At 31.5% G+C, this 27728-nt stretch overlaps 1 protein-coding gene across 2 annotated transcripts in view; it reads right to left on the reverse strand.

The window, feature by feature from the left end:
* LOC113402499 (3',5'-cyclic-AMP phosphodiesterase 4A-like) overlaps window positions 1-27728 on the reverse strand; it is a 146232-nt gene that overhangs the window by 108632 nt on the left and 9872 nt on the right. For both annotated transcript variants that reach the window (XM_026642780.2, XM_026642788.2), the window contains exon 2: window positions 25846-25894. In XM_026642780.2, the coding sequence (XP_026498565.1) occupies window positions 25846-25894 (49 nt within the window). The remainder of the gene's footprint in view (window positions 1-25845; window positions 25895-27728) is intronic.

A 27728-nucleotide genomic window follows, 5' to 3' on the forward strand; every position in this document is an offset into this window, starting at 1 on the left:
TTTTTATTGTATTTTCCTTTCGCAGGAGTCTGCTCAAAAGATTTAAATGAAACAAGGCGACGCTTAAGCCAAGAAAGAATTGTTACTTTTTAAGTCTTCCATTACAAATGACAGAGAAACAGCGCAACCAATGAAAAATAATTATAAAACTTAAATTAAATAGCTTAAAGAAATGACCGTAGCTTTAGGATATGAGCATTTCCTTCGTCATTTTTTTGTAATTAAAGTAATTGTAATATTCACACGACTTTTATAGGTTTATTTAAAAGTATTTTAGGTATATAATATAATACACAGAAATATATTTGTGTAAATAAGCCTGCCAAGACCTAGCTGTAGGATCAACCTTTCTTTATGAAAATATTTTGAAGCTGATTCCAAAGAAACAAATGAAAAACACATAAAATCTCAGTAGAGTTTTCCAGACGTGTTCTATCCTTAGACATAATATTCTTTAGTTAAGAGCACTAACTTCCATAGTACAAGCTATAATTTAATTTAGAAGTCGTACTAAACATAAAATAAGAGTAAAAATTAACTCGCATCTTTAAAAGAAACTGAAATAAATTATCTTCTAATTATAATATATTAAGAGCACATTATGCATCATGAGTTATAGTACAATGTAATCTAACTTTACTGAACCAAGTTAAGGAAATAGTGTAGGGCATAGGGCAACTGGTCAAAAACTTGTGACACGACTGTAAGCGGAGTAAATATTATAAAATATGCAGGGAATGTCTAGACGTCTGATACAGATTGCCTTAAGTTTCCTCACGTTCTGTTAAAATGTACGGAACAAAGCTATTGGGGTTTACCGAGTGAACCTTAAAACTTATTGCTTTATATTAATTAAAAAGTATATACATATATTGTTGGTATAATTTATGTTTAAATGATATAAAACAAAGGCGCCATTCTTATAAGTTCGCATTTGTTCTTATATACTAACCGATTGATTTTGATTCACCATTATATAATTAAAAATCATAATATTCTTTATTCGAGTAGGCTTATAAAAGCACTTTTGAATCTTCATGTTACAGAAATACCACCATAATATAATTGTTGCGATTAATTTTAAAGGTCTTAATATACTATATAATACTTTCATATTTCATTTAATAATAGAAGAGAAGTATACTGTAGTTTAATGAAGTCGTTAAGGGGCTTTTTGGGATTCCGAAATGGCTTACGCTGACTAAACAATAAGAGACACATCAAGTTAACGTAGTGCTGAATGTTCAGTCTTAACAATCGCCTGAAGTAAATACCGCGACGGCATAAATCTTTTACAGATCACAATAGTATTAAAAAATTATCAAAATTTAACGTTTGTTTTAGTTCAATTTATTTGTAACATAATAGATATAAATTTCTATCGTAATATATTTTTTTTTCTGCTTTAGTAGAAATTGTTTAAATATATGTTAGGTATGAGTAGTTTAGAGAATTAGAATGTGGAAACCCAGTGGTGATGTGATGATGTGATGATGTCCTCTTGGACGATTTCGGCCAAAGGCCACAATCTCGAGGGAGGCAAGTCGACTGCGCATGATATATAGGGCAAATGTGAGCAAACAGAAGGGTGCTCTATTCTCTCGCTCTAATAAAATCCGACGGAACGGAACGTGTAAATGAATTCTGTAGCAATGTACTTTCAGAAGCAGTGCTATCTTCATTGCTCTAAATTGTTTTAAAGCATGTCGTTTCAATACGCTTACAAAACTTTGATGTAAATTACATACATATCTTTTTTTTACTAAACTGATCATTGACTAAAAACATGGAATGAGGAGGGATTATATAGCAAAATTGCTAATCTTTTATCAGATTTTTGATAGATAAATCCAGTTCAAAGGTAAAAATGAACTGTTGTAAGTATGTATAACTATATTATATTTTCGAGGGATTTGTTTGATCATAGCCACAAAACAATAACATGAAATATAAAAAAAAATCTGGCTCTAGGCTCGTTCTTAATACCGACTCTCTTGCTGCAAAGAAATCATTTTGGCATGTATCAGATCGACAGTAGGCCTTCGTGCAGGAATGCCACCAATTATTCTACCGCCAAACCACAATACTCTGAATTGCTGTGTTCCGGTTGAAAGGTGGTTGGGGCAGTGGAATTGCAGGTACAAGGGTTATTGAATCTTAGCTCCCGTGGTTGGTGGCGCATTGTCAATGTACAAAGTGGTTTATATTTATTTCTCTAAGTGACAATGTCTAGACGAAAGTGACTCATATTAAAAAAGTATATGACTGTGTATGTTTAAGGGGACATGAAAGTTTATACACTTTCCGAATTTACTTTTTCAAAGGCTAAAGTGAGAAGACATGTTTTACTAAACAATTCAGAAATTAGTTTTAGCCTATGTAGTACTTAAGCTGTCTGTGTCTTTCTGCCTCGCACAACCACTCTGTGGAACTTTCCATCAGGTGAGCCTCCTGCTCGTTTGCCACCTCGAAGATAAAAAAAAAATTGTGCAGATTTGTGTGTATATTGATATATTACTTTTACTGACTGTAATTAGTTTTGTGTGCAAAATAAATAAATAAATAAAATATTCATTCGAATGATGTAATTTTAATCTTAAGTAAATATCCAAGCTAACTTATATATTTATATGAATAACTATATAACAAAGATAAAATTGTGTATTATGTGTGTATTTTAAAAGATAGACAAATGAATCGCGCCTTTCTTTAAGCCTTTTAAGAAGTACAATTTATTATGACCTACAATTTATTCTATAATGGGATTGGTTTATTTTCTAAGATTTATTTAGCGTCAACAATCCTCACTCGTTTAACCCTCTTTCTATTAGTGAAAATCGTATCAAAAAGCGATGCGTGATTTAGAACAAGTTTACGGAGATACAAAGGCAGACAGGGTCTTTGCTTTGTTCTAACAATTTGTAAAAGCTTGTTGTCAACAAAAACTTATAGAGGATGCACGAACGCATATAAGACAAATTGACTAAAGTAACTTATACCTGGACTTATAGAGAATTTTAATTTTCGTATACATGAGTAATTGGAATACAAGATCTGAAAAAAAGAAGTAATTTCTGGACTAATATTTATGGACGTTAAAAATATCATAAAGTATATTATGTAAAATATATTATTAGGTAGTATTGGTTGTGAATTCGTTGATATTTTCCGTATAATTTTCAGTTTTATTTATATATTAGGCATCAAAGCGCTTAGATATTTTGTAGCTTGACATCGTTTAAACACTTGACGCATGTTCAACGTTTAAACTGTCATTAAAATACACTACACTAACTTTAAAAGCGTGTACCACGTTCGAACAAATTGATAGAGCGTAATGGAGCGCTGTGATTAAACTATACGAGGTTTAAGAGAAAACCGATCCGATAGATGAGGGTCAAGATATGCTGGATACTGCTTCTTTGAAAAACTTTCGTTTATATTATGCGAATATAATGAATGACATAAATAATTCAACATATATTTTCCAAAAAAATGTATGATGACTAATTTCACAGGAAACTCCTTTTACACTTTTAAAAAAAGAAGAATTGTAACGAATGTATAATTAAGTAAACAATAAATCCTGCGATGAATGAGTTAATAGGCTGAGAACACAATACGGAGCCTATATTTTAGAACATTTGTGAGAATCATGACGTTTTTAAAAGGGAAACACAGCGCGTTCTCCCTGACAAAGTACAAAGGAAAGAGTGCTATAATTGAGTTGTGACCCAGTAGATGATGTAATTGTAGTTTTTTTTTTAATTCTCATATCCTACATTTCTAGTTTTACCTATCGTACATTTTGTATGGATTGTTCTCTTAATTTTTTTAGTAAGTAGTGACTGTTTAGTGAGATTTTTAACACATTTTGTTAGAATTAGAAGGTGAACTTCTAAAATCCGCTTTAATTTGTTTGCTGATTTTCCGAATGTATGATTTGTTGTTGTCATTATCCGTATTAATAATTACTTAAATATAAAAGTATTCATTCATAAATACATAACGTATTAATTTATTTACATAATTCACAAATTTAAAAGACTGACAATGTGGTCACATAATAGACAGTCGTACTGTAAGAAATATTAACCATCCTTTAGATAGTCAATTGAGGAAGATTACATATTATAATATAACATGAAGTTACGACCCACAAGGGGCGGCCGCTTATCGCTGGTAAAACTGCGCGGAGCTGGCAGTTCAGAATAAAGACAAAAAACTTGACTTTATTAATGTCGGAATCTTTATGTTATAAGTTTATCCCACTCTCGCGTTGTATATTTGTTACTATCGCAACGATTATTATCGTAGATAGAAAGAATATTTTTGTAAGTTGTAAGACGGCTCTACTGTTTATATTTCAAAAGCATTAGCCTATAGTTGTGTTATTAACTCCAAATAAAACGCAATAATATCAATATTATATAAAAATCGACATTGCTTCACTTTATTTAGCGTTTAATGTAGCATCGACCAACGGTCAGTGTTAAAAAAATCTAATGCTTTCCACGTAGCTTTTGATACCAATACAACTAACAACACATTGATGATTATGATTATTTCGGTATTACAATGCCGTCAAAATAAATTATGAAGTACAATTTTCATACTAACAAAAATCTATATATAAGCATTGATGCTCATTGCAAAGTATATAAAAACATTAATAAAATATTGGCTTCTTTTAACACAATTTAATAATTTACCGTAAAAATTGTAGAATTAAAAACTACATGCTAATACGAGGTTCGCATTAAAAGTGAGACCTCTTAAGGCCTGTTAAGGTGTACACAAGCTAATTAACAATTTACGCACAATTTGTGTGAATATATGATAGATCAACCTATGCTATGCATACTGGATATAAAATTACTTCTTAAATTAACCTCTTGCATTTTTGTATTCATTCATAAATTTATAAAATTTAAACTAGAATTATTTTGGTTTGTTGTTATTTTGAGATAAGACCGCCTTTGTACGTCTTCGTACAGCAGTTGTTACTAAGCTAAGACTAGGTTTTAATGTTTTCGTATAAAATTAAGAGTAGGTATTCGTATTGTATTATTTTTATATATACAAAATAATAAAATATACATTTTTTACATTTTTACATTTTACATTAGCAGCCTGTAAATTTCCCACTGCTGGGTTAAGGCCTCCTCTCCCTTTGAGGAGAAGGTTTGGAAAATATACAATAAATTAATACTAATGTATTACACATTTCATGATAAGTGCAACAAAATACATGAGTGTACAAATATCAATATTATAATTGACTTTACAAGTAAAAAGAAAGATAAATTATTTGATGTGTGCGGCCAGAGGTCACTGGATTATGAAGTGTTATTTATATGTAGAGCGTGTGGTGTTGAGTAATTTGAGGTTTGAGATAAACAGTCTTTATATTTTATTAAGTAATATTTTGTAAACGACTTTTAAATTCACTTGTAGTTTTCAACCAGCCTACTAGATATTGTTTACTTTGATGTTTAGCCAAAGAGTAAACATATCAAATGTTTCTTTCTTCCGATAGACGGTCTGCACTGCCCATAGACAGTGGTAGATACTTTAAGTAATATTCATTTAATTATTTGGGAAGCCAACATGATATACAAAGTATCTAATTCTATATATACAACAAGTCTTAGAAATATTGCAATGTACATCACTCTTACAGGCATTTTATCGTGTAGTTAATTATTCCTGATATCACCCATGCACCACTAGCCTTGGTAACTAAGATATTATGTCCCTTGTGCCTTGTCGTAGTTGCACTGGCTAACTCACTTTTGAAGTCGGAACATTGTTTGACGGTAGAAAGATTTAACTTTCTAACTGTAAGAAAAAGCGATTAATGGTTTTCAGAATACAATTTAAAATATAAAAAAAGACGGTTGTGCTCATTTTAATGTTTTTGTCTAACATATGTCAGTACAGTACACGAGAACTGACTGTCCTAGAGACATATATTTAGTTTAAAAGGATTCTTGAGTTGCCAGACTACGATAATATGTTAAATTTACAAAACGTGAAAAATTGATTTTCAGTACCCTAGAAATTAATTTCACTGAATTACAAAAAGTAATTATTTTATAGGTCACGTCTCTCTAATTTATGAAACAGGAAAATTGTACACGCAAAGATTTATTTAATATCGTATTTACAATATGATAATTGGAATTATATGTAAATTTATTTATGTACGATGTATTTTTCCGATCGATATTTGTAAATTTCGACTTCGTTGACTGTCAACTTTCCAAAGTCGAGTGACATTGTCCATTTAATTTTCTATAATAACGAAATATTCTTAAAAGTTAAATCAATGTCACTTAGCTGTGTAACTTCTGTACTATGATTACAAACACGTTGTGAGACGTGAAAAAAATCAGGCACTAAAAAAGGGAAATATAAACTTGACGACACAGAGAATACTAAACCATACGCAGTGACACATAATTTGAGATTAAAACATTTTTGGACATAGCTCCTTTACAATTCTGTAGGCTTCGTATAAATGGCGCCAAGGCGGCAACGGCGTCGGACCTCTGTTTAATGTGTATACATTAAAAAGCACGTCGCACTCGCACCGCCGCAAACTGCATTGAAAAGTAGGCGTCAGCTCAGAATTGCAACATAATCGCAACCGTGCCGATGGTTTGTTGAACAAATTAAGTCATGATGTCAATTTAATTAAAAATAAGAAAAAAAGACAACGATTATATATATTTTTGTCTACTAAAAATACGCATCGACAGAAAAATTTATTACTTATAGTTTATATTAACAGCATATGTTGTTAACAAAATCAAAACTTTCATCGACGAAATAATATTGAGACTTTCAATTGATGATTGAAAGAAAGGCTTTTCACGCTCTGACCGCCGAGCTTTATTTCAAAGATAGCGCCCGACGATGACTACATCGAGACAGGGAGCTCAAAACACAGCCATTGTTCCGCCTTTGCATAAAGCCAACTGCAGCTTGTGATGCCCGCAATTCTAATTTGTTTTAAACGCCTCAATCACTTCCTACGTCGTCGTTCTTAAGCCCTTGTGATATTGTGATTACAAACCACGGCTTCTGCCATTAATGCCTCGAAGAGGATATTGGTTGAATCTACTGTTAAACACATGAGACATACAAACTTTAACAAACAAAATCATATCGCCGGGTTATGGCAAGAGTGCCATCATTGCGTACAAGGTCTATTGGCCCGGTCTTATAATAGCTGGTAATTTTGCTAAGAGACCGACAATTATTCATTCATTATTCACTTGACGGTCGCAGTGGCATCGTGTATAATATTTTACATCTCATTACAAGACTAAATCTTTTTAACTATCCGTTAGGTGAAACTTCTATACACACACACATTCAATTTTATGCACTCCGTCTTTTGTAGCACACTTTGTTAATGTCTATCGAACAAAAATATGCAAATTTCAATCAGCAGTCACTGCCTTTGGTTCATGTGATGGAGTTTTATAGATCCGTCGAAGTACCTACGTTGAATTATTGAAATATTTTTCTATTACTTGAATGGCTAGCGCGAATAATCTTATCAAAGATTCATATTAACATTTTCACGATAAAACTTTAATTTTTTAAATTAGTTATCTTTTTTTTTATTAATAAAAATCAAATCAAATCAAATCAAAAATCTTTATTCAATATAGAAGTGTTTACACTTGCTTATTGATTGTCAAAAATCTACCACCGGTTCGGAATTTAGCACCTCGGACCTGAGAAGAACCGGCGAAAGAAACTCAGCGGGATATTTTTTTTTTTTTTCATTTTGCATGTACAATAATTATTATATTTTAGTTATTTGAAACAGCCTGGAGGCGATCATTTCATTCCCAAGGTGTGCAGTCAACTAAAAAGTCATTAGTGTTGTAATATCCTTTAGCACACAAACGCTCTTTAACGATTCTTTTGAATTTTATAATTGAATAATTTTGAACGTTTTCTGGGATCCTGTTGTAAAAACGTATACATTGCCCCAAAAAAGAGTTACTAACCCTGTGTAATCGGGTACTTGGAGTAACAAGTTTATTCTTGTTCCTAGTGTTAATAGAATGTACGTCACAATTTCTGGGAAAATCGTTTATGTTTTTGCGTACATACATAACATTATCAAAAACAAATTGAGAAGCGACAGTCATTATTTTAATTTCTTTAAATTTATCTCTTAACGAATCTTTTGGGCCCAGGTTATAAATTGCACGAATAGCCCTCTTCTGCAGTACAAAAATAGTATTAATGTCAGCTGCATTACCCCAGAGTAGGATGCCATACGACATTATACTGTGGAAATAACTGAAGTACACAAGGCGAGCCGTATCCACATCAGTCAAAAGTCTAATTTTTTTTACCGCATAGGCTGCAGAGCTGAGTCTATTCGCCAACTTATTTATATGGGGGCCCCATTGGAGCTTAGAGTCTATTGTCATACCAAGGAACTCTGTTGATTCTAAAACATCTAATGCTTCCCCGTTTAAGCATACACTCGTTTTGACACATCTTACATTGGGAGTAGTGAATTTAATACATTTAGTCTTTTTACTATTTAACATTAAATTATTAACACTAAACCAATTTACTATTTCAGAGAGAGTATTGTTCACATCGTCATATATTGAAAGACGTCTTTTTATTTTAAAAATTAAAGAAGTATCATCAGCAAACAATACTATCTCGAGTTTATCACCTAGGAGATGTGGCAGGTCATTTATATAAACAAGGAAGAGGAATGGTCCAAGAATTGATCCTTGAGGGACCCCCACAGTAACTGGAGACCCGGGAGATCTCTTTCCATTTACATCAACCCTCTGAATCCGATTGCTCAGATACGAAATCAGAAGACTGAGTGCAGTGTCCCTAATTCCATAATGACGTAGCTTCCTGACCAAAGTTTCGTGTTGCACGCAATCAAAGGCCTTAGATAAATCACAAAATATCCCTAAGGCATCCTGTGAATCCTCCCAGGCCCTGTAAATATTTTTAACGAGCTCAACACCAGCGTCAGTTGTCGAGCGACCCCTTGTAAATCCAAATTGTTTCTTGTGTAGCAACTTGTTATTGTTAAAATGTACTAGCATTTGATTTAGTAATAACTTTTCAAAGATCTTGCTAAGAGTTGGTAGTACAGAGATGGGCCTATAGTTGTTGGGGTCTGATGTACTACCTGACTTAAATATTGGTAATACTCTACTATGTTTCATGAGGTCAGGAAACACGCCACTAAGGACACATTTATTAAATATAGTGACAAGGTAGGGTGCGATTACATCAATTATTGAATTGACTACCTTGACAGAGATCCCCCACAGATCGGCCGTTTTCTTAATATCTAGTGATCTGAAGGAACTTATTACATCACTTACACTTACTGTATTAAATTTAAAGCTAATATTACATTTTTCCACGTGGTTTTTTAATAATGATTCAGCAACGGTAGGAGAGGAATTTAATGAGTTAGTAGTCGAAAATGGAATGTCAGCAAAAAATTTTTCAAAAACAGTTGCAACATCCCGATCTGAGGAAAATAAATTGTTGTCAATAGATAAGCTAAAGTCGGAGATGTTATTTTTGACTCTTCCAGTTTCACAATTAATAATTTTCCATGTCATTTTAATTTTATCAGGTGCGTCAATAATTTTTTTTTTTATATGCAATGATTTAGCTGTATGACATACACGTTTGAACAGTTTAGAGTAGGCACTAACATAACTGATAAATGAAAAAGACCGGTTGTATGATCTTTCACTATAAAGTTCATACAACCTCTGCCTACTCTTGTGAATTCCGACAGTCGCCCAATCATTAAATTTAAGAAAATTCCTAGAATAGACTGTCTTGGAAGTAAATGTGGCATTAAATTCTGTTTTAATTAATTTAAAAAAATTGTTATAAAGCTCATTAGAATTATCATTTAATTGTAAATATGAGAGCTTTGCCATGATATTACTTCTGAACTTCTCAATTCGATACAAATTGATTGGAACAAATGTCTGTTTTAAATCCTTAGCATTATTTTTTATTTGCGAATTAAATGAAGCCAACTGTCCACAATGATCAGAACTTAACATATTTATAATACATTTATGATTAGGTACACAGTTGGTAAATATGTTGTCAATACATGTTGCAGTGGATTCAGTGATTCTAGTTGGCTCTAAGAATAAGTTAATGAGGTTATATGAATATAATAATGATCTGAATCTAATACTTGTGCTATAGTTTTCTAATAAGTTTATGTTAAAGTCACCACAAATAAAAATATATTTACTTGATCCAGATAATTTCAATAATGCACTTTCCAATATTTTCTCAAATGCTTCATATAACCCGCTAGGAGGTCTGTATACGCATACAACAATGACATGCTCAAGCTCTGCACAGGCTATTTCAATAGTCTGCTCAATAGAAAGGCTCACAACATCCTTACGTTCTTTAAATTTTAGATTTTTGTTAATAAGTATTAATGAGCCACCACGTATAGCTTTTTTTCTACTGAACATACTAGCCATCTGGTGACCACTGAAATTAAACATAAACTGATAATTTACAAGCCAATGTTCTGTTATACATAAAATATCAATGGCATTACTGTTTATGAATAACTCAATTTCTAAATCTTTTCCAGCCATTCCTTGAATGTTTTGGTGCACCAGGTTTACAAGTTTACTATTATTATTGTTTTGATTATTTCTAATTTTAAAATTTAGGAATTTATCCAAAGTTAAATTACTATTAGGTAAATTAATATTAGTATTAATATTACTTGAGCCAGAGACTACCTCTTTTGTCCTAAAATTCAATTTAAATTACTTTTGTCAGTGTTAATATAAATTAAATTGTTATTTTTATTATGCATATGATCCTTGGTAACATTAGGCATAAAATAATTATTAATATTGTAAGCAATTAGGTTACCAATTTGTCTTCTGGATTTTATTGGTAGGTACGTAGTACCTCCTGTCAACTTAAACCTATATATGAATTTATTAATGTCAAATAACATAAAATCATTGCTACAATGTCGGGTCAAATTGTATAAACATACATTTAAGTCATAAATATGTAAATTCTGTGCATCTGTCAAGGTATGTGAATATGGAAATGTACTAATTATAAATTTGCATTTCTTTTGATTTTGAATTTCACATAATAATTTTATATTCTTAATTAGATTATTTTTGTTCAGAGACAAGCTGTCTCCATGCATTAATACAACTATTTTATTATAAAAATCCTATTAATATCACTTAAATCGCTAAATATATTATTAAATCGCTTTGACGTAAGGTTAATTATACGCTATATAATATGATAACGCTATGCAAGGGCAGGAAGTGTTAAAGAAATGCTATTAGATGACATGACATTATGGAAAAAACTGGTTAAGTGTAAAATTACTATTTTATAATAGCATACTTAGATATATATTCTTGAATACAATATGTCTCGTTGGTCTAGTGGCTAGATATCCGGCCTCAGATCTCGAGGTTTCGGGTTCAAACTTCATGTCGAGCTAGTAAAAATATATTGGGTTTTCTTGTCGATAAATCCTCAATAGCAGTTCGGAGTTTAGAAGTTGGAAGTGTATACAATCCCGTGGCACGGAAAACGGAAAAGCCGCTAGTCTGACACCTGAACCCTTTCCTGTTACGTCGCATTTACCGCCCCGATGAATAATGAGAGAGGTTATAGAGTCAACTGTTTTTACGTAACAGATTGTGTACCTAATATGTCCTGCGAAGTAAGCTACCCTTGGGATTGGCCGCCGTTGCCGAAATCGGCCTCCTGGCCAATCTACGTCATCATCATATAATTTGATCAAGCGGTTTAATATTAATGGTCATATATTTTCAAATATCGAACTCAATTTTAAAAATGAATTGATAAACGAGGATGGTTGGTATATTATTTATCATATAAATGTTTTACACTATGGCTGTTTTATTAAAAGAAATGTTTTTGTACGATTCCTTGACTAACGCTTGCTAACCGTTAAGAGATGCATAAAGACAATATATTTTGAAACAAGAAAATTGTAGGTTCAAAAACTCATGTATCATGTGTCAAAGGTAAGTGTCGTTTTTTGGGATATCTATACTCACAATAACTATTTATATCTATTTCAGATTAGTAAAAAACTATAGGTTCATTGCTATTGTTCCACAATAACTCAAAGCAAATTTTTATAATATTCATAAATTTTATTTATGAGTTAAGTATATAAACTTTATAAAATAAATATACCTACATAATATTTTGTACCCGTGCGAAGTCGGGACGGATCGCTAGTGAAATATAATGAGATTATTCATTCATCATTGTGTCGACAACATATATATAAGTATATATATACAACCTAAAATACCAATAGGCGACTTTTGACAGAAGTGACCCGTATTAACGAGTGACCGGATGAAGCAATTAAAGCAATCCACTATGAAACCATTTGCTAGTAGCAAACAATTAATACGTGAACACAAAACAGATTAAGGTCGTATATTCATTAGCTAATAAAAAGTAGGTTTACTTGCTATTTATGTATATGAAACGTTTTCATTCAAAATAATTCACTTTTAACGAACATTAGATTAACCTATGTTAAATTTTAAAGTAACAAATATTTCCTTATGTTCGAAAATTGAAATAAAAACTATTTAGTACTACGATGATTTTTTTTTATTAAATGGTGATCTATAACTGATAAGTAAGTGGTAACTAAAAATACAATAAATTCTCAAAATATTTAACAAATAAACATTTTTTTTTGTATTCTACATTGGAAATACATTTTCATAGGCTGACAATCGAGATGCACAAATAAAATCCTCACATATTTCACTTTTTAAGATTTCATTATTTAAAGTTATATTCGTCTCGAAGCCGCGTCTGTTGCTTACTGTCTCGAGAGACTACGTTGGTACTTCAAGTATGAAGTCTATATGTATGTATATATATATATATATATATCTATTCGACGCCAGTCTGACAGCCTAGCACTTCGTTCGTCTGCGTTCAACTAATAGGGATAGGCGTATCAAAAATTTGTTGTTATTTTGTTTATAAATACGTGGAGAGGCGTCTTTACACCTTAATCGTATTTTATTTTTATTGTTCTGAACCATCGAGTGTATATGAAACCACATAGTCAATTCTAAAATGCACTTAAATTGTCAGATCGCGACATAAATCTTTACTGCTAGCTTAATTGCTTTTTTTACAACTTTAGAAATAAAAAAAAAATCGTTATTATAGTATAGTTTCACAGCGAACAAGACTTGTACTGTATTTTTTAAACTAATTATTATCATAGCTGTTATTGAAAATTCATAATATAGTGTCGGTTTACACGTACAGTATGCAAAAGCGCCGCGACGGCCACAATAGGATAATTTGAGATCGCGGCTTTAAATCGGGGACGAACACCACTGAATTTACATGATTAATTTATATTTAATATTCATATCATGCTCTACGTTGAAGAAAAACATCGTGGGAAAACTTGTGTGTGACGCATGATTATCAACAACATGAATATCAACAAGGGTGGATTTAAGACTTTACTCTACTACGCCAACGCAATAAGTGAGTATAATGCATCCGCAAAAACTAGCGGTGCACGCTCGCGTGTCTCTATTGAGTTTTGCATAAACAGCACTAAGTGACGCGGGCGCGTGCCGCTGGATTTTTAAAACACGCGTGTGGCTCGTTTGTCAAAATTTGTTGAGTGCCATCACGACATCGGGATCCAGGCCCGAGTTCGGAGCGGGCACCCGCTCTGTGCACCTACGCAAGTTTTAGCATACGCCCTTAAAACGACAGGAGATCTTGTTCAGTTCAGTTTTTTGGTTTTTCTTAGTAGATTCCGAAGCCGTGGTAGCTTTACCTTTAATAGTATCCTGTAAAATGTCGATTCAAAAGTGATAGTAACAGCCTACTTGAATAAAGTATATTTTAATTTGATTTGAATGTCGTTGGACATTGGAAAGTAAATAATATAGCGTGGAGGGGCGCGCCTTCGTGAGTATTCACTCATCTCTATACTCAGATCTAAACCTAGTGTCTAATATAATGTTGATGATGTCAACCATCTACTGGCACACTGGCACACTTCGAGGGCAAACGCCATGACGCTCTTTAATTCCGTTATTTCCCCGATTTTTAGTATTGTTATAACAATTCTAAGCTCGTTAAGGTTAAAAAACCATTTCTAACACTATATTTGTACCATTAAACGAATAACACAGAATGTAATAGAGCAGCACTCACTTTAAAATCTAAGTGTTGTAAATTGGAGGCCTGTCTTAGTTACTACATTTAGGTGGTACATAAATCAATAATGATATTACACAAACATTATCAAGTCAATTAACAAGTCTTGTTATGTAAAACATTTAAACAATATGCAATTCTGAAACCAACAAAAAAATATTCATCTCTGAATCAAATTCACGAATGCCCCAGAAATCAGAATTGCTGACAAATGCGTCAGAGTTATATAATTAATGTTAAATTAAAATAAACGAGCAAATCAAGTCCCAGAAGGAAAATAAACAATGATAAAAACTAGTGATTAACAATTTGGCATGATTTGTAGAGTAATTATATGTAAATCTTGGTTTGCATTTATTTGTTTAAGTATTTTGTCGTTTGTATTATAATTTATATAATCATCTATCATAGGGTTCCGTATCAAAAGTCAACTTTTTATAGCACATACTTATATGCTACACATTTGTTTATTAATAATGTACCTAATATGTATTACAATTGTTACAGTTCGTATTTCATTATATTTTCCATTTGTGGAAACAAGCAAGATATTAAATTATGACGTGTTTTCGTGACACTATTACAATCAACCGAATCAAATCATTTTTATGGCGTTCTACGTACTTGAAATATCGGTTTTAATTAATTTTAAACAAGACACACATTCAATCAATAAAATCAATGATGTTTCTTGTGATAGCGTTGATGTCACGCTTAGGTTCCAACCGTAACAACAGACGTTAGTCCGCAATTGGCCATGCGAGTCTCCTATTCGACGACATTGGATTACCGTTCGGGCTATAGATTTGTATCGCGATGTTAGCGTATTAAGCCGCTGTTATCTCTTACATCTGATAGTAATCGTTAACTATAGATAATAGAAGCTTATTCTACTCCAATTTTTTCTGGTACCAATAAAATTATCTTGTTCTGTTACTTGAAATTAGTTTTCCAAGCGTTTTGAAATTTAATTATTTCAGTATCGGATCCGTGGTTCAGGCGATATAAGGTAGCGTTTATAGTGTTAGAGTTATATGAGAATTGAAAATTTACTAGAAATTATTTTATGCAGATATTGTGCATTTTAGTAAAATTGCTTTTAAAGAAAGATGCAGGCAGACTCGCAGACAAGGAGCGGCTAACAAATAAAACTTACGGCGAAGTGTAATAACGTCCAATAACGCGTTATATATTAAGTGTTATATCGAAGAATTGGCACGAAGACCGCGACAAATTTTATTCCGTGATAACAGAAAATGTAGGAGCAAATTGCAAACATGTTTGTGCGTCTGTACAGTAATGCAAATGGAAATGTGGTTATTGACTGGGGACTGCCGAGTTAAAAATAGGACGCAAAATAACAAGTAATATATCTAGCCATACTACTGCGCTTAAAAACGGAATTCTTCAAGCGATATTGCTTTACTCCGCTTCATTTCAGGATCGTTTAATGGTTCAGTTCTTTACGCTAGGAACATATTTCTTAAAGTGAAATCAGTCGGAAATACTTTTGTAGTCATTATAGTTTTATCTTTCGTTATAGAGAATACCCTACTTATTTTAATATTTTAACATTTCCCAAGAGGAAGGACCCCGAGCCTAGCAGTGGGACATTATCGGATAACTGTTTAGAAAAAAAATATTACACATATTTGTAATATGTTGAGATATGAATATAATACAAAAATATTTATAATTTATCGAACATATAAAGTAAAATATCTGTATTAATATTGTAAGTTTCTGATCATTCCCGGCTACATTTTTTAATATTTCATTAAAGTTCTGTGAAAACTGAGAGTCAATAGAAAGTACTTTTACATATCGCCGGAAATTTTAATACTTATGCAGAACGAGGATAAAATATTTCTTTGAAATACGCAAAATATACATTGTTATCTGATTTTGCTGGAATATGCTCCATACCTTCTCCTCAACGGGAGAGGAGGCCTTAGCCCAGCAGTGGGAAATTTACAGGCTGATTATGTTATGTTTTATATCTGATTTTATTGAACATATAATATTGTATTGAAATAGCCTTTGCATTACAATTCGCATTAATGAAATGGTTTATCGCGACCATGTTATTGATGTATTACTTGGCGGGGGTATAATCGTCTCTTGTTTTAAAACATATTGTGATAGGACGAGCAACTGGCCAAATGACGCCAGCGCATTAATCGATCACGCGGTTTTAACATTGAAAACTAATACATTATAATAGTTTCTATCAAAATGAAGACGATCGGTTTACAAAATTATAACTGGTTGACTGGCGCAGAAGTTGCTGCAATAATGATTGACCTAAATAAAATATTACATAGGTATATCAACAGGCGTACATCTTGATTTAACTAGTCACGTATAATTCTTATACCAAGTTCTAATTCTAAGCATCTACTTTGCGTAGTAGCTAACGTATAATGCTGTATATTCTTAGGTATTGAGTAAAACCCAAGGTTGGGAATAGAAAGGTATCAGGAAAAAATCTTAATAGGAAATGCAAGACTTAGAAGAGAAAGATTTGGAAGGGTTTTTATACTGCCATACCAAAGCGCATAAACCGTCGTGTCCTGCACGAAACTTTTTTCCATCATGTTGGATTAGGCGTCACATCAGATATAAGCAAGACTGAGTGCACGTGATGGCGCGCGCAATTGTTCATTATAATGTATTCTATACTATAATAATCAGTAACGAGGATATCATCATCACCACACTAGACTTCCTACCAGTTCAACAAGTAATTGGGTATACTGATGAGTAGGTATTCGGTACCTGAATGCGTGTCTTTTAATTCACTGGATTATCTATTTTAAAATTAACACGTGTTATTTCGATTTATTTATTATCATTTATCAGTCATATTCACATTCGTTAGGCAGATGGCCTTTGTCCGAAATATGTGGAATGACGTGCCTATGACGCGAAATAAATAGCATGCAATTATATTCTGAGCGTTATATTAATAATTTTATATAACAAGACATCAAGACACTCGTACGAAACTTTATTAGGGGCGCGTAGGCCGAATAGATTTTAATCGTCTACAGTGTGACAAATATAAATTTTGATACTTTGTGTAAAAATTTTAGTGGCGAATTGAATCATCGCGATGTTTATTTTCAAAGGTGAATATAAAAAGAAATGAAATAAAACGTTTCGTATGACAAGACACAAATCCATGAATGTATTTTATGAAGTATTTGTTATATATAATAACGCAATATGTATTGCCATTGTAGTTTTAAATAGACAATACCTTAAAAAGTATTACGTCACAAACTTTTCTGTTACTTGTCTCTGGTCGTAAAAGGATAATAATTAATCAAATGTTAAACGTCTCTTCATTAATATTACTATAACTAAGTAATGTCTGTAACACAGTTCCTCTTTGTTCGAGTGCTAGTTAGAACTTGCACTAAATATTTCCTCTAAAACTATTGGTTGGCTTCGTAGCATCTGAATGCATAATTCGTGACGGCAAAATTTCTTCTTATTCTAACCGCAAGCGGACCGCAAGGCGGTGGCGTTTCTCCTCTTATTTTTACTATCTTTATAAAATCTATTTTTCAACTTCTGGCTTCAGATTTTTCCTTTATTCTAATACTGATTCAGGTGAAGATATCTACGAACACCTTTATAAAGAAACTGGTAAGTTGTACAAAATATCGATTTTGGACGAATACTTATAACCTCGAGGACTCTAAAAGTAGTCAAGGTGATTCGTAAAATATTCGCCAAAATAGTGCTTCAACTTGATTCAGTCCCATAAAAAATTAAGGTTACCAGTAATTATTTATAAATCGGTGAAACTGTGGAACAAGCCAAAGTAAGTGTCCATTATTCCAATCCCTGACAGTTTTAAAATCATATTAATTAATGTCAGCGCAGGTTTCTTTCTGATTGTCCAGAAGGTTGTCTGTCTATAAGAGATCGCTTATAGCAATAATTGTTTAATGAGTTTATTTTAATTAACTTTGTGCGTTGCTATCGATAAAGTGTTTTTCTACTTTTAATTTATACTAATTTCATGATCGTGTACGAAGATACGATGTTCAGAAGCTTTTTATATAAGTCATGTCATAATCTTAATATAGATAAAAATATTGAACAAATTGATTCTGAAATTGCTTTGAGTTTATTATGAGACTTTTCATAACTACTACGACTAGTTATTAACATAGTCCCAGTAAAATTTTCGGTCCGGGCGCTTTTCGAGCGAACGCTGCCAAAACTATAACAGATACACGGAAACTTTGGACGTCCCATCTGTAGTTCTCCAAAATTATTCTAAATAAAATATACAACAATCGTTAAACATTACTATTTTTAAAATGCTAATAATAATAATAATATACGATCATTTTATTTCAACTCATTTGAAATCATTCTCACAACGAATAACATATGTTTAAAAGAGATCTTTACATATTTTGAAGTGGGTTGCACATTTAGCCTTTGAAATTTGGACCATTAATTTTAGATATAGGACTTGATAATCGAATAAACACGTGAATAAATAACGTGGGACATGTGATAAGATGTACAGACCCGTCGGAGATAATTCGCTTCCGTCGATACTGATTTTATTTATTTATCTTATGATTTAAAAAGTACCTATCAGGTGGTAAAATTACAATTCTGTCCCCACCGCTACCCGCGGATCTACTTACTTATGTATATTCTGTATGGTTAGTATTATTATATTTACTATCGTCAATTCAAAGGCAAGTTAAATAGGTATTTTTATAAAATTTGAACACTTATAATAAATTAAAACCTACATAAACATATATGGTTAGCATTTTTACTTGCCGTTAAGTAACGAAAATAAAAGTACATTAATTAACTCGGAGAATTAATGCTTATACTAAATATTTACCCAATAAATCTATTAGAATTCGTCAGTTTGATTACTAGGCTATCAATCCATGAGCATCTTGATTCCAGTTTAAGACCAAAACAAGTCATTAATTACGCTTAAAATGAAACTTCTTTCCGAATTAAAATGCTAAACAGGGATTACTTAAAACAATATCATTAATTATTTTGAAACCAATTAATATACGGTTCAAAGAATTATGATTTTAAAATATAATAAAGAGGTTATCTCGTTAATACATTACACATATCAAATCATCATACTTCGCTATCGTTTTTATCACAATTTAAGAATGATTAACACCAAAAATAAGCAAAGTGCACATCAATTTAATAATAAGTGGAGTTTTGTTTTTCCTGAAATAAGATCAAAAATAAAAATCAATATGTTGTTTTTTCAAGTAGACAAAAAACACTTTTGAATTGTCATGTTAGAGTTTTGAACCAATGTAAAGCTACAACTTGTTCGGAAAGTAGATTATACCGAGTGGAACCGGCAAGAAACTCAGTAGTTACTGTTTTCCACCATTTCAATTACAGAGTATATCTGTAAAGTACAATTAAACATATATATATCCAGTTTGAATTTTTTTTAGGGTAAGTATAAAAACCAGTTTGACTGACTAATTTGTCTCGCATCTAATATAAGTGACATTAGTGAACTGATAGATTAGTGCGAATTCCGATTCCGGCCATTAGAATCATTTGATTTTTTGTTTAATAAAATCTCAGTAGCAAGAAATTGATATTCGGCAGTGTTAGCAGTTTACACTCCCTAGCTGCCTAAAACAAGTAATGCTGTTGGTCCTGCGCCTGATCTCTGATGATCTTTGATTGCTGTCGTCCTCTCAGCCTTTGTGAAGTAAAGAATAATATATTTTTGTAGTTTACATATAAATAATTTTTACTGTCCTCAGACACATAAACAGAAAAAAAAAACATTTCTATGTCTTAATTATTTTAGGAGATAATCAAACTTTCTTCATAGTTATTTTTAACATGTGACCTAGCCATCGCATGCCCACATCTCGGAACCCAAATATAAAAACCTATTTCGGCTTCGCGACTGTACTTTAGTACAATTTATTATGGCTGCTAAAACACTTATGTTTATTTTCTCGGCGATATCAACAGAGAATGAAGGTGAATTAAATGTTGTTTAGAATATTTATTTATAATTTAAATACGTAGACGCTTTAACGATTCTGTATTCTCTACTATGAAAGTGAAATATGTTAACTCTTACCTTAGCATTAGATTCGACGCAGTGTGGAGTACATCAAAAAGGATTTGACAGACTCGTATCACAAACCGTAAGGTAGTCAGTAAAAATCCATGTAACCCTTTGGGAATGCTTTGGCGGGAGAATCGTTTCCCGCCACGTCACAGATTGTTGAGGTGCTAGTGCTCATATCATTGATGGATGCGCTACGACACCCAAGGGTTGAGATCGGGTGGCTCAATTTAACTCAGTGGAAAACCACGCGAGTGATTTTGAATAATTAAATAACATATTTATATATAGTATGTCATATCCAGCAACGCATAAACTCGCGTCCTCGATCAAATTAGGCGATGAGGTACTATTAAAAAATAGTATTACTAAAAAATTCTAATTACACTTTATTATTGATAGTCAAAGTAAAAACCAGTTCGGCAAAGTAATCACTTTGAACTAAGAGGAACTGGCGGAGGACCTCAAGAGTTGTTAGGTAATTTTCTCTTAGTAGTAGTTTAGGAGAATATGATATAATGTTAGGAAATTTGTATTCGTATAATTAATGGATAATATTTTTTTTTGCTAGAAATTTAACAAATAATTTACAAATTAGATATTGAAAGTTATTTTTAAAACTTTATTTATATTTATATATATTTTATTCTTATTAAGGAGAAGAAACTTAAGCTCTATTTTGAGTTGTTTGTATTTATTTGATATTATGTAATTACATTTTAATATTTAAAGCTAAGACAAACCAAAATTAAATTGAAATTTTCTTAGTATTATCCACTTCTATTTATTTCAGAGACACTTAGTAGTGATTATTTATTGCAGAAAACTCAAGGCCAAGTCTGTGTAAAACTTGATCGATGGCTATGATCACGTTAAATTTTCATAACTACAGTGTTTATTCTAAGAAGTTTAAGGTTGGATATAAGTTATTAATATTAAATATTTTCCATATCGAATAAGACATCATACATACATACATATTGTGTGATAGAATACATAGATGATAGATCATTGTGCAGCAGCTCGTGGGGGCTAAGTAATGGGACGAAAGACGTAGCAAGGTCAGCGTCGTAAGCGTTATCAGATAACGGTACTACAATCTTATTATCAGATTTGTGTTATTGACGAGTCTAAACCAATATGTTATATTTTTTATCGTGTTCGAAACGAGATTTCATTTATTTTTTTTAATTAACATTTAAATTGCTTATTTTCAACAATAAGTTATAAAATGTAATGAAAACAAAAATTAATACAAAAATCAAATATAAAGTAAAATATAACATTATTAAAACGATCACCTGAATATATATATACCTTTATGATTATGTAAGAAACGTCATATCTTTATAAATCAGTATATCACGTAGGTTGACGACATTATGCACAACCATTTTAGAAAGAATGTTTTTTTCGTTTCATTTAGCGTTTATATGAACGACAGTAAATACAACGCATTGATTGGTGTACGTGTGGCCGTGTATACTCGTAGATAAAATACTGCGTGGAAACCTGATGTCTTGATAAAAGTGGAACCGATGGTATCTCCTAACCTAAATCGTAACCGTTCGTACAAACAATTAATTGTCGTCAAGGGTAATTATCGATATATTTAATGATGACATCGCAAAATACGATGTTTGGGTAATACGGCGGCATCCAGCATGAGGACTATGTTTAGATGATCGATTATATAAACATGTATTTAAAAATAATCATTGTAATTACATTTACATTATCATATGATTAATTGTATTACACTATCAAAATTTAAATTGTCAAAAAAGTAAAACCTCGTTTAATGTAAACCTAATTTACAATGAGGATAGTATTGAAAACCGAGCTTAAATCAGTAATATTATATAGACTATTCGATCTAAAGCTTATGTTTAATCTGTCACTTAGAATAGTTTCCGTATTCGTTCGAACATTGTAATATCGTATAAAATCTTAACAAACTAATAAAATTAATGGTAAAGCGCAATAACGCTAACGCGTAATGTTTTGTAGTATCGTGTTTTTTATTGTTTAAACGTAAGGGTCATAAAGTAACCGCGTAATTCTAACTCTGCATTAAGAGACGTAGAATTGAATTATAAAAATGGTTATATTGTTTGTGGTTTTGCAAGCATTAAACACAGATCAAAATCCCTTTTGGAATCGTCCTCCGTCGTGGTGAACGGAAGCAAAACAATGTACGTACATTGATCAAAATGTTAAGCTCGTTACTTCAAAAATGAAGGTTTTCTAATTAAAAAGAAAAATAAGTTATTTAATTAATCTTATAAATCTTGTTGACAGTTATAAAGAATGTTTATGTACGCTCGATTTAAAAGTAAAATAAATTAACAGTAATTAAATTAAAAAAATAAATGTGATAATTTTCAAAGCCTGTTATTTATCATTAAGAGAAAAAGACATGAAAAATACTTTTAGTTATTAAATAAATAATTAGTAATATTGTGTTCTGGTTTGAATTGTGAATCCAGACACCAGATACATAGCGTCTTAGTTCCCAAGGATTATAGCATTCGTGATCTATCCATAGGCGATACAAACCCTTGCATTACGTATATATGGGTTATTGGTAATTCGTCGTATTCCCGTTAGGAGGTGATAGGGTAGATTGTTTGCGATAATTCTAACCCCTATATGCATGAACCAAAGTAAACCATTTTAAAATCTATTTTTTTCTTCTGATTTATAAAAACGAATAAACACTGGTTATTTGTCAATATTAAAACAATAATTATCGCTCTAAATTTAAAAATGGAAAAATATATTATTTCAATTTTTTTTTGATTTTTTTCCACAAAAATGCCTTCAAAACAAAAAAAAAATGTTATGAAACTTGTCCTGCAGATTATTTTAAAAACATAACCGTTTTATCAGCTCTCCAAAACATTATAGAACTAATTTTACAAAGATTGTACATTGTTTTCATTTCCGTGTGAATTATTTTGTTCAAAAAATTAACTTTTTTATTATTCGTCTATTTGTGTTTTCGATAAATTTATGAGTTTTATATTAACGAGTATTAATAGTCGATTCATTAAATGAGAAAACTCAATTTCATAGAAATAATTTCAAACTAGATTGAAACCATTAAAATATGCAACCAATAAATTTTAAAATAAATATTCCCATTTCTAACTAATAATGAGAATTTACTCGATGTATATTGTAACGGTTAACTAACCGTGTTACACCTGCGTAGGTCACAAGTCATCGCTCATAAAGGTTCATCATATGCCGAACTAAGGAAATACCAATTTCCGTCGGAATTCATATGTTCATAATTTAATGAAAGGTACGGAATGTGATTAAAGAGAAAATTGCACAAAGCATACCGACCTGATATGCATTATTTCTGATTCAAAAAACATATATAATAGCAAAATTGTTTTTTGAATCAGAAAATTGATAGATTTTGAAATCGTTATGACGCATGCGATAGTCTCATTTTTCGGGCACCTCATGGTTACCACAAATAATATATTCTATTGCCAAACAACAATACTCAGTATTTTTGTATTTCGATTTTAAGGTGAAGGTCTAGTTACACTGGATAACTAGAAGTACAAGGCGAATTGGCGATGTTACGTCTGTATACGGCTGTGACCACTTATCATCAGACGAAAAATTGAGAGTGCACTTATGTGCCTGCACATACTTGCGTATTATAGCATGTCCTTCAGAGTTGACATTCTCTCTTGAGAATGGCGGGCGTAGCCGATATCGGCTAGTAGGACACGATCATCATAACGCACATAGCTATTACTAATATGATAATTATTAAATTAAATTAATAAAACATTTTTAGTATGCAATTAATTATCTAATGTATCCACCACTACCCTTTACTGTAAAAGAGCATTTCAAGTTTTGAGTCCCTACACTTGAGTTCGAACTTTGTAAATAGAAATTTGTTTCCCATTCATTATATACCGGCTCTTTCACAGTTCACAGCTCTTCGTGTGTGTCACTCTCTTCCTATATAAGTTTGACGTACTTTAGTTACTTGCGATGACTAAGACGAAGTGAGTGATGTTATTTCTTTTCAAGTGGTAATAAAATTAAACTGTTTTTTCGACAATTTTTTATATAATATTTTGTCCACTTGTTTTGCATGTTACAAGAGTCTCTAATCTAATATCTATCTATCTATATATTTATAAAACTTTTTATGACGTCCTGAATGTGTGATTCATCATCGCCGAGCGTAAACTATTAAGGTTAGGATCACAAAATTTATTGTGTAGGATCGTTTTATTGAGTAGACACCCACTAAGGATACATTTTTAGAAATTTTACTCCCAAGGGAGTGAAATAGGGGTTGAAAGTTTGTATGGAAGTCCATTATTTTTTAAGTTAGAAACATGAAACTTTATTTTTGGGATACTGATTAAAAATGAACGGATTATTTAAATATGTACTAACACGTCTCTTATATCTTATATTACGGGGTCCCACAAGGATCTATTTTTGGTCTACGTCATTTCCTCATTTATATAAATGACTTGCCTTATACTATCAATACTAAGTATAAAATATACTATACTATAACATGCAATTAGCATGATGATGACATTTATTTTATTTAAAAAAAAAAGCTAGCTTATATCTGAAGGTGTGTATAAAAGGCTAATAACTAAACCGCTGACCTATACATTGGTAAATACTTATTGTTAAATAGAAGTTTAAAACCCAATTAAAAAAAAAATCTTATAATTTATTATTATTATTTATAATTTTTGTTCAAAATTAAATAAAAGAAAAGTCATACTAAGTTTATTTCGTAGGTTATTTTCGTGTCTAAGATATGTCTTGGGAAGTGGCAGATTTTGATAGTCAAAACATACTTTTATATAGAAGAAGAAAGAATATAATTGCAACGTATTTATTTTCTAAAGGAAAATTTAGACACCCAAAATTAGGTCCGCTTTTTTCAAATTGCATTATGACACAGCGCCCGCGTTACTTTTTTTTAATAAACACAGAGACATATAGACTCACTTGCCATTACAGTTAATAAGTAACAAAAAAATGACACGGTATGTTACATAATATTTGTTGTTTGTTTTCGTCATTGCTATAAATTACAGTAATATTCAACTATAAATTAAAAAAAAAAATATAATGCTTCTCTTCAATTGTACCATTATAAAATCCTTGGTACAGTAGAGTATTATTAAAAGAAGTTAATCTAAGATATTCTTTCACTATTCAGTAGTATAACAAAGGTTAGGTAGAGGAGCATAAGGACATGAGTCCTTTGTGTGTATACGAAACCCATATTTTTGTATGGAAGGGAAGAGTACATTTTTTTTTCGTTTTATATTAATTTACTGTATCATAATGATTCTGTAAATCTATATAATATAAAAAAATGGTTGAATTATGAAAAAAAATATGTTTATACTTACTTATTTCTTCCGAATCGTCAGAGAGTATCGAGGACCTGTCCTCAATGTTCTGAAACAAAATACGTTGCTTATTAAAAAAGGGTCGAGTTAAAAATAAATGAATTTAAAAATACTGTTTCCAAAAAAATTACTTTATTATAACCTTTATATTAATAAAACTAAAATTATATTTCTTGCTTCTTATACGCAAAAATATAATATAATATATATGCACAATATAATCTTATACGCAAAATCGCCGTCTGACAAGCTTCATCGAAGCGCGTGCATCTTTTGTAATAAGTTGTATTTATATTGGTTTAATAGTTTTTTTTCAGTTGGGGAACATAGGAAACCGCCTTCTCATTTATTAATTAAGAATTCCATGCTAAAAACATTGACATCAAATTCGACAGGACTAATAATAATAACAATCACATAAGAATAACGTTAATTTAATCCGTGTACCAAAATGAAAAACATGTAGTTTTACTACATAGATTTTTAATCAGCAGAAAGTTTTTTTTTGAAAAATTTCACCTCCATCGGTTGGGTGGCTAAAAATTCAGTAGCAAGATTTAACCCACACTTATGAAGTTGAATTGAAGCAATAAAATTATAATATGATTATTTAAGATATTGTGTACATTGCAATCAGCACTGTTGTTGACACTTAATATTTAACGGGCAATCATTTCATATTTCTAATGGAGACCTTCAATATACACTTATAATAGCATGACAAATGCGTACTACGTGGGAGCATAGGAGATCGCATATGTTATACGTAGCGTGTTTATGAGGATTTGGCCTATAAATCTAATTTTATTCAAGTCAAAAATAAATGGTTACTACTTATAGAGTGACGTGACACTGTCCCAGTAGCCAATGATAAGTATCGGTATGTGGTGCGTTTTAAAATAGAGTTATGACTTACAAACAATTCGAATCTATAGTTACAAGCGTATTCTGATACGTGCCTCCGAATTATATCTTATGTTTCCTCTATATAAGTCAGCTTTATAGTCAGGGTCAGGTTATCAATAAGTTTTATAGCCGACACTTCAATTAGAGCTCAACGGTATATTCTGCTAACGAATGTTACAAGTAAGATCCTGATCCTTTAAACTGAAGCTTGACGTTCGTAATACTGCTAAGAAGTTTGAGAGGAAAATAATAATAATTAATCACGTAGTTTTTAGTAGGAATACTTTTTTGATGGTTCTTTAACATGTATAAAAGATTATAAAAAATGAACTATTGAATTACAATGAAGGTGACGCTAAAGATTCCGCGAATAGAATATACAGACCGAAACAAATACCGACCAATGTAAGCCGATATTCAAAGCCATACAAACAGATAGATTTATATGCTTAAATAGCATATAACATTTCACACGATTAGGTTTAAACTCTTTACGAATATTTAGATGCATTAAAGAGACCGAATTGTTGATATAAGAGACGTCGGCATGGAAGGTATATTATTCATTTCTTAACAGTTTCTTTGATCTTTACGAGGACATGAGCTCAGCGAAAATCACCGGAATTAACCTATTTGCAATTATGACTTTATTATCCCAAATACCGGCGGTACCTCTGTCAAAATATTTTGTCATATCTATTTAAAAACTAGAATAATAACCGACGCCACAGACTCGTTTGCTAGAGCTGCTATAACAAATGGCTCAACCGTACATTTTAAAAATTATACTCAGGACTTGTGTGATCTCTACAATCGGACATTCCAAGGCGACCTTGGTTTTCTTTTCACAGGCAAGCTAATCGTTGGGTCATCAAAACTATCTGCCGCCTGAGCCTTGGACATGCATCAACACCTTGGACATACATCTGTGTAAAATTAAGGTTAGAAATCACTCTTTGTGTGAATGTGCCCTAGAC

This window comes from Vanessa tameamea, chromosome Z (assembly GCF_037043105.1).
Source record: "Vanessa tameamea isolate UH-Manoa-2023 chromosome Z, ilVanTame1 primary haplotype, whole genome shotgun sequence".
Taxonomy (NCBI): Eukaryota; Metazoa; Arthropoda; class Insecta; order Lepidoptera; family Nymphalidae; genus Vanessa; species Vanessa tameamea.